Source organism: Myotis davidii, unplaced genomic scaffold (genome assembly GCF_000327345.1).
Source record: "Myotis davidii unplaced genomic scaffold, ASM32734v1 scaffold332, whole genome shotgun sequence".
Lineage (NCBI taxonomy): Eukaryota > Metazoa > Chordata > Mammalia > Chiroptera > Vespertilionidae > Myotis > Myotis davidii.
In genome coordinates this window covers 693,983-703,506 of record NW_006285779.1, presented here as the reverse complement: position 1 = coordinate 703,506, position 9,524 = coordinate 693,983, and the positions used below count along the sequence as shown (strand labels likewise).

General features: G+C 41.5%; 1 protein-coding gene across 1 annotated transcript in view; it reads left to right on the top strand.

Moving 5' to 3' along the window:
- Nucleotides 1-9,524, top strand: part of SORCS3 (sortilin related VPS10 domain containing receptor 3) — a gene marked incomplete at its 5' end in the record, with an annotated part of 527,180 nt that overhangs the window by 363,794 nt on the left and 153,862 nt on the right. The window contains one exon of the mRNA XM_006756437.2: nt 3,276-3,340. Within this exon, the coding sequence (XP_006756500.2) occupies nt 3,276-3,340 (65 nt within the window). The remainder of the gene's footprint in view (nt 1-3,275; nt 3,341-9,524) is intronic.

Sequence of the window (9,524 nt, the reverse complement as noted above, 5' to 3'; positions counted from 1 at the left end):
ACATCAAACTAAAAGACTTTTGCACAGTGAAGAAAACCATCAGCAAAATGAATAGGCAACCTACTGAATGGAAGAAGATATTTTTAAATGATATATTTAATAAGGGATTAATATCCAAACATATAAATAACTCCTACAACTCAACATCAAAACACAATCTAATAAAAATAAAAAGGGCAGAAAACCTGAATAGACATTTAAAGACATACAGATGATGAACAGACAAATAAAAGATGCTCAACATCACGAATCAACACCAAAATGCAAATCAAAACCACAATGTGATATCACCTCACACACATCAGAATGGCTATTGTCAAAAAGGCAACAAACAAGTGCTTGTGAGGATGTGGAGGAAAGGGAACTCTCATGTACTGTTGATGGGATTGTGAACAAGTGCAACACTATGAAAAATATATGGAAGGTCCTCAAAAAATTAAAAATAGAACTATAGGACCCAACAAGTCCACTTCTGAGTATTTATTCAAAGATCAAAAACAGTCATTTGAAAATACAATATGCTCCTCTAGGACCATTGCAGCACTGTTTACAATAGCCAAGATAAAGAAGCAACCTAGGTGTCCAACAATACATAGGTTTTAGGTGGGTGGAAGGAAGTGAGCAATCCTGGAGAAGGGAACAGTTTTAGTGCTTATTTTATTGGTGGTATTTATCTTGTTTTAAGCAACTTTAAGAGGCAAGGACTTTTCTTCTTTTGTTATAGAGCATAGTACTTGATCATCACAGCAAGGCTTTGCCATTATGATTTCAATTGGTACATGCTACCCTGCCATTGACCTTGGGAGAGGATAGAAAAATAATACCCAAGACACCTCTAATCCTGAGAATACCAACTTATTTATAAAGAAACAGGAAGGCTGTGGGACAGAAAAGATGCCCATGTAGTCTCTTATGGTGCCTGCCCTCTTCCCTCTGTATGTATGGTCTCGATTGAGTGTCACACTGAAATTTTGGCATCAGCATGAATAGATTGAGCTGTTTATTAATTCAGTAATACCTAACATATACTAGTTACATAGGGGCCAAGGATTTAAAGTTAAACCGACAGAATCTTACTTCTTTAAAGTTTACATCCAAGTAGGGAAGAAAACGAAGTGCAATTATGTGAGTGATGTCATTGAGCCATGTACAACATTGATTCTCAAACTGGGCTGTGCCTGAAAATCACATGGGAGATTTAAAAAATAGTGATGCTTTTGTCTTATCTGCAATTTTTTTACTTCATTGGTCTGGGGAGAGGCCTAGGCACCCAGTCATTTCAAAGCTTCCTCCTTGGCTCTCATGAGCAGCCAGGTTTAGGGACCACGGAGGTGAGGATGATAAAGCAGTGAGATGACAGATGGAAGGGCTGCTGGAGGGGTGATGCCACATGATCTTGAAGGAAGGGTGAGAAGTAGCTGGAGGAGAAAGGGGGCAAGGAATGGTTAGATAGAAAGGACATTGCAAGCAAAGGAGAGAAGAGGTGGGAAGGATCGGAGCAGCTCTTGACTGAGAAATCAGTAAGTCTCTCTAATTCTGACCTAGTCCCTGTGTCACCTTAGATAAACATCAATTTCTCTGTTTCAGTTTCCCATTCCTTCATATATAACTAATGATACCTGCTGTCTTTACCTTATGTGATTACCCTTGGGATCAAATGAGGTGAGGCAAAATGAAAAGTGTATTAATGAACATTGGGGAAAAAATAAGGCATTGGAGGAAGACCTCATTTATTCAACTTTTTTGGAAAAAGATATTTTATATGAATGGATTTGTTAAGTAACTGAAGTTTAACTGTTCAAAACTTAATTATTTTATTTTAACAAAAATTATTTTATTTTTCCTAACATACATCAATTGTAACCCTAGTCTCCTAAACAGAGTACACTGGTACCATTACCCCCTGGCTTTCTGTTTCCTATGCCTTCAGTTCCTCAGCATATATTTTAGATACTGATGCTATAGTACAGTAATGACCTTAGGGCCATTAAGAAGTATAGAGATTTATGGTGTGGAAGACCGGGTTTTGAAATTATAGGTCTTTTTCATGGGTTTCTATTTCTCTTGCTATCTAGGCATCAGCTGTTGATTTTCATCATTTAAAATAATGTTATATTGATTTTTAGAGAGAGAGGAAGGGAGAAGGATAGAGAGATAAGAAACATCTATGAAGGAGAAATATCATCAATTGGTTGCTTCCTGCCTGACACCTACTGGGAATCAAGCCCGGCAACCCAGGCAAATTCCCTGACTGGGGATTGAACTGTGACCTCTTGGTTCCTGGGTCGATGCTCAATCACTGAGCCACACAGGCTGGGCTGCTTCTCACCATTTAAAGAAAAATTCCATGTTTTCTTTCTAACTTGCTGCTTCTTACCTGTTAAGGACTGAAAAACCAAGAAACCAGAATGATATTTAAAATAAGAGTACATAGACTATGAGTAAGAGCTTGCCAGAGAGAGTGGACTATGTGATTTCCTTAGTACACAAATGCTTTAATGTCAGTGTTGCCTTTTTTTAGGTGGTTTTCTGAGTCTTGCACTCTGGCCAGGGTATGTCAGGCAGGAGACCCTGACTGGGCTTTACCATGCAAGGTGAGGCCCAGGAGGAATAGTGTATAAGGACTCTCAGCCTTCCTTCTCCTGGAAATTGGCAATAGACCTGTAAGGCTTCCCTCTCTGATCGTCAGGAGAATTTTGTCCTTGTCAGGCCAGATTTTGAATGTTTGTCACCAAACACTTACTGTTTGCGAGGCAGGAGGAAGGGGGGCAGATCGGATCTCTCAGGGGGGCAAGAGTGCCTTAAAGCAAACAGCCAGGGATAAAGCTAATCCACCTTCCACAGGGGACAGAACGGGAAGGGAACAGCGCATCTCCTTGGGAGGGCAGAGGAGGAGGATGTGGTGGAAGCTATCAGGTGGGGAAGGATGGGGGAGATGGAAGACAGTGGAGGAGAAAGAACCTCTTAGAAGGTGCGAGGTGGTGGAAAAGGGGCAGAACAGAGAGTTAGAGATTTAGACCAGCATTACTTTGGACTCTGTACTCTTTGATGTTTATTGTGAGTCGCTGAGTCTCTCCAGGACAACACTCTAGGACTCATGTGTCATGACCATTACAGAGGGCAGCCACTACAGGCAGTGACTGGGGCCTACCAGTGGTCTTGTTCTGTGAGTCCCGATGATGCAGGACAGGGCCTCTTGAGAAAAATGACATTCCCAGTAATCGCCCTGAGTGCTTCCCATGTGTCACTGAGCTTCTGTCTCCTTCCTTCCCCAGGTCGGTGGCCGGATTGGATAAGGAGGCGGACCTGGTGCACATGGAGGTGCGGACCACGGATGGATGTGAGTGCTGCCTCCACCAGGCTAGGCCTAGGCAGACCTGCCTGCCGCTCTCTCTCCTCCCCCAATTTGCATTTTAATGGCTTGGGAAGATGAAAAGCTCTGAGCTCCACTGCTGCCTTATCCATCCTTATTTCCCTGAGTGGGAGAGAGTCCTCTGGTCCCAGGGGAGACGTTCCATTGAAATAAACCCTCAGGAATGAATCTTTGGGGGACATGAGTTCATGTGATGAATTTTGAGGGTCCCGTTAGTCATTTCTGACATCCCCAGTGCTATGCAAACAGGGATGTCCGTAGCTCATCATGGCATTTTTTCATTCACTGGGGGAATTGCAGGGGTTGCCAGCTTTAAAAAACAAATCCTTCCTATACTCAGGCTTACCCACAGAAGTAACTGGGCAATTACTCGCAAAACTTTTTATTTATTCATTCCACAAATATTTAGGGATGGCCTACTAGGTGCTAGACATTGTTCTCGGCACTGGGCTTACAGTGGAGCACAAGACCTATATATTTCCCTGAAAACAGCAGAGAAACCCCAAGGTTTTGAACACGTGACCCCCTTTGCACAGTTTGCATCTATGTACATCTTACACAGTTTGGACTGATGTATCATTTTGCAGCATTTAAGCATTTTATTCTTCCCAAAGTTGATCATATTTATAGGGCTCTTCTCTATTCAAGAAAAATATAAAATCAAATTAAACAAAAATATGTAAAATACATGAAAATATACTATGTATGAAATATTTAAAGTGCATGAAATGGAATTAGTATATCCTAGGTCAAAATAGAGCCAAATAATCCATGAAAATGGTGGTGACCTAAGAATGCTGCCTGCTGGTGAGTTGGGGTCCTGGGTTCTGCCACCCATTAGCACTGAGACCAGGGGACCCCCTCCCCCCTAAACTCTCCATTTTCTGACTTCTTCTGTTATCTGAGGTTACTCACCCTTGCCCTGCCCACTGCATAGGGCTAGGGGTTGACCAAATGGAGCGAATGTTATAGAAATTATAAAATGTTGAACAAGTCTGTTTGAACATGGCTGCTAGTGCTGGAATATCATTCAGAATACATGAAAGAAAAATGCATGTGATGTGTGCAAACATGTGTTTTTTGAGGCCAAGCACAGATGCATGCCAGAAACATGCATTCTGGGCAATGTATTTTATTTGCTTTGTTTTTAAAGCATTAGAAAGCAATCAGCACTACTCTATGTCTGGCGCTGTGCCAAGTACTTTATTTTTCTTTCTTTCTCTGAAGCAGGCAGGAATGAGGGATGATCCATACTCTTTAACATTTTTTAATAAAAGAACTATTTAAGATTTAGGGAGATAATGTCATGTAGTCAAATTCACTGATCCTAAGGGTGGCTAAACATATTATCTGACTGTTACTGTTGAGAAAAAAACACTGGAGGAAGAGTTCGATGGAAGGGTCTGAAGGAACATAGTGGGGCAGCAGGAGGAAAGCAGATAATAAATCTTAGAAGATGACCCACAGGCCAGTTTTCCAAACAACTCTGCCTTGGCCTTGCTTCCCATGTCAATCCCTTAAAGACGTATAGGTGACCTATGGTTGTTGTAGTGTTTCAGGGTTGGAAGCAGCTGTAGTCTGATCTCCTACTTGGGGTAGTAATACCTTCTCCCCAAGCCTCTGCTGTGTGTCCTCAGGTTCCAGGAGCTCAGGCTTAAAACAGACCCTTGGCTACTGCTGGACAGCTCCTATAGTTTCTTGGGGTGGGGTTGTGGCTACTGCTGGACAGCTCCTATAGTTTCTTGGTGGTGGTGGGGGGGTTTGTTGTTTCCTTCTCTCTCTCTCTCTCTTTCTTTCTCTCTCTCTTTTAATAATTTCTTACATTAAGCTTATACTTGTTTTCTGAAAGTTTAGGAATTATGGTCCAATTTGGATAAAATTTATGGTGCAGGAGTGCTGTGAAATTTTATGAGATTAAAATGCAAAGCACTAGAAGAGTTTCTGGCTTATTATCAAGAACTGAAGACAGTAGACAGAAATATACCAGGGATAAATGCCATGCACCACACTTAGGTTCAAGTATAGTATATATTAGTTCTGTTCCATGTTCTGGATTTTTTAAAATCGGTTTTTCTATAGTTAAACTGATCTTCTTTAGTCAATTGGTTCTAAACCACCTTTACTTAGAAAATGCACATAACATCACTACGTTAGCCTAATAACATATATGACACTTTTTTGCTTTCTTACACTCACATATCCCCACACATTTTTATCTTTTGATCATCACAAAAAGGCACAAAGTGTATTTTATCCCCCGCCCCTTTTTTTCTTTCTTTTCTCAGTCCTCACCCAAGGATATTTAGAGATAGAGGAAGGGAGAAAAAGGGAAACATTGATGTGACAGAGAAACATTGATCTGTTGCCTCTAATACTCAGCCTGATGGGGGATCAAACCCAACACCTCAGTGTGTGCCCTGAGTGGGAATAGAACCTGCAACCTTTTAGAGCCCGGGAAGATGCCCCAAGCAACTAAGATATCCATCCAGGTTGCTGTGATTTCTAACTGTCTATAACCCTGCTAGCTGCACCACACCACATACCACTTAGAAGGCACAGATACTAGAATTCTCCTATGGCAATTACAAGTTTTAGAAAACTCTAAATCTGTAAGCATAATAGGAAGAAATGGGAGCTACTTTTTTTTGGTTTGTTGATTTTGTTTTTAGTATTAAGTGCTGTATTAGGCATTTGCACTAATGTCAATGTCCATATTTTGCACTATTAGTCCCCCTCTCCTGGTAAAGGAGAAGAAGGCTTATGGAAGCGAAATAACTTGTCAGAGCTTCCTGGAATCTGTTTTTACTTATTTGCATTTGAGAGTTTACATTCCTATTTAAAGTAAATAGGTCCTGGGTATTTCTAGCAGCGGTTCTCAACCTGTGGGTCGCGACCATCGGAAAACACATATAGCATATCAGATATTTACATTACAATTTGTAACAGTAGCAAAATTACAGTTATGAAGTAGCAACGAAGATAATTTTATGGTTGGGGGTCACCACAACATGAGGAACTGTATTAAAGGGTCGTGGCATTAGGAAGGTTGAGAACCACTGCTTCTAAAGGAAGACATGAAGAACTGAATTTATTTTTGTTCACGATTTTATCCCCCTTTTTCAATTTTTGACAATATGTATATTACCCAAAGAGATTGACATAGAAGGAATCAGGGGAAGATTTTTCTATGAGGTGACAAGAGACAAGACATTTAGAATACTTTGAATATTTAGTCATCTCAAAAGCAAAACACAATCACTAGTCACAATATAATTCAACATCAAAATTGCTAGGCTTTGAATGCAATTCAGTTCTGTTTAACCAGCATTTACAGAGGCTTTATAAAGTCAGCCTGAGGATAGAAACAAAGATTGCTAAGACTTTCTGCCCGTTTCTAAGGAGATGACGCTTTGGGGAAGGCTTGGCAGAGTGAGAAATGCTGGACTTTATGGGAAACTTGTTGATGTAGATAGATGAAAAGCTTGCCCTGCTGAATGGAGAAAGTTAGAAGCTGCCTCCCGAGGCTCTGCAAAACTAGCAGAAATGAAAACCCCTAGGAGATTAAGAAGGCTAAGGATGACAGATTATCTCCTTCATTCTCTCTCCACATCCCCCAGGCCATACTCTATCTCACACAGACCCCAGAGCATGTTCACTTGTGAATATCCCATTCCCGGTATTGGTCTGGGATTCTTTTGAGTTCAGGAACCTGTCTTTCATTCTCTGCTTTCTAGAACCTCAGGGTGTCGGGGGGTGGGGGCAGTGACACCCGCAACTTCTCTATACACCTTGAGCCAATACAAAAAGAATGAATCAGTTAGGCCAAGGCCACCATAGGAGACCCTGGGTCCATCTGCAAGGTGAGAGGGCATGGAGGCTGGACTCACTAGGGAGATGGTACCACCTTCCCTACAGGTCATCTAGCAGGGCCAGATATTTCTAAAGTCATCAAACAGATCTCTCTGTTCACAGTGCAGGGAGCAAGGCCTTGGACTTCCAGTTTTTGTAAGTGGAGCAGTGGTCGCACCAGGTCTTAGAAATACTTTAGAAAGACATTTGACATTTAGAAATCCATTAATCTTGTAGGTGATGTGACTTTTAGACATTTGGGAAGTCACTCTCTGGTTTTCCCACAGGGGTATGCAAATGAGATCTTCATCCAATCTGGTCTTTCTAGTTTCTCATTTGAGGATTTTTTTTAAAGGAGAGGAGAGAAAATGGAAGTTCAGAAATAACATTAATCAAAGCCCACATGTAATTATATAGTGCCTTCCAGGAGCTTTGTCTGCCTGACACTCTGTGCGGTTTCCACTCCCTTTTTCAGGAATTCCCTTCTCACACAGCACACTTCTCCGTCAGGCAAAACTTAGAACTGCCTTCTCTTTCAGGGGGTCCTTGATTATTCTAGTTCAGACACCCTTTCTTTCTTGTCTGCACACCCATCACCCTTAAAGAAAGTAAACAGTGATATAAGTTTGGAATATGGTTTTACTAGTAGGATCTGTGATATCATGTTCTTTTAATTTTCAACAATAAAATAAAATATCACTTATGCCCTGGCCTGTGTTTCTCAGTGGTTACAGCATTGGCCCACACACCCAAGGGTCGATTTCTGGTCAAGGGCATGTACCTGGTTTGCAGGTTTGATCCCTGACCCCTATCTGGGACATGCGGGAGGCAGCCAATCAATGTGATGTACCTGGGTTGCAGGTTTGATCCCTGACCCCTATCTGGGACCATGCGGGAGGCAGCCAATCAATGTGTCCCTCTTACATCAATGTTTCTCTCTCTCTCTCTCTCTCTCTCTCTCTCTCTCTCTCTCTCTCTCCCCCTCCCTCCCTCCCTCTCCTTCCACTCTCTCTAAAATTCAGTGAAAAAAAAAAACATCCTCAGGTGAGGATTAACAACAAAAAATTGAATGTAAGAAAGATTCTGAGTGTTAAATCCCCCTCCTTCTTTCTTCAGAGTAAAAAAGGAGCTAATATTTATTGATCTTTTAAAATTTATCCAACAATACATGGTACCGAGCATTTTTCATACATAATCATATAACCTAATGGCAATTCTCCAAGGCAAATACTAACTTGCCTGAACCTCCCAGATGAAAAGCAGTGCTGCTGCTTAACCAAGGGCAATGAGCAAGTAGCAAATCCAGGATTCAAACTCAGGGCATCTAGCTCCAGAGGTGTTGCTCTCATATCCTCCAGAGAACAGGGTCGAATCCATCCCATCAGGCATTGTTGTTATTAAAAAACCAATAAAAAGGCCTCAGTTGTTGGAAGCCTATTTTGGGATTTCAGATTAGATGATAAATATCTTCTTTCATTTTCATTATGGAATCTTATATGACTACATCCACGCTCATTTGGAGGTAATGTCCAAAGCCTAAATTTGACACGTTTTGCAAACTCAAGGCCTGAGTTCACCTTTGACACCCAGAGTCCCCTGTGATTCTCAGTCACTTTCATCTGGGGGCCAGGCCTGCCTGATAATTTATTCTTTGTAAGCCCCCACTATGGGTTCTCACCACACAGTGGGTCCCATAGCACTTACTTTCATGTCTCTGTGTTTTGAAAAATAAAAGCATTAAGATTTCTAAAGACTATAAAGCCCCTGAATTTTTTGTGGATTTCAGGAACTCATTTCAGGGCTACTTCTTTTCCTGTACAATTGGCCTTTTTGCACCCTGCTGGGCAGTGGCAAGCAGGGGGAGAGTCCAGAAGTGGCATGGGTTTGGCCTCCTGCGATGAGCCAAGGTTTAGAAAGGTGTTGACTTTGCTTGGGGTGGCCTTGAATACACTTGATTCTTTTTTCAAAGTGTCCAAATGTGAGAGTGAATCGTAAATAGGGGAAAATGAGCCTGTGGGCAGAGGGCTAAGCAGATGGCCTCCTGAGTGCACCTTTGATTATTACCCGGTTAGGGAGCTTTCTGAGATACTGGCTGTTTAGAAAGAAGCAGGTTGTCGTGTCAACCCTCATGGGTTTTTTACATGTATTTACTGCAGCTTTTCACTGAGTTTTTGGTGCTTTATTCTAAGAGCAAATTAGAATTGCTGGTGTAAGATGTACATTTAAAATTCTGATAGATATTTCACATTTGTTCTTCCAAAAAGCAATACCACTTTACTCTTTTGCCAGAAATATAGGACTC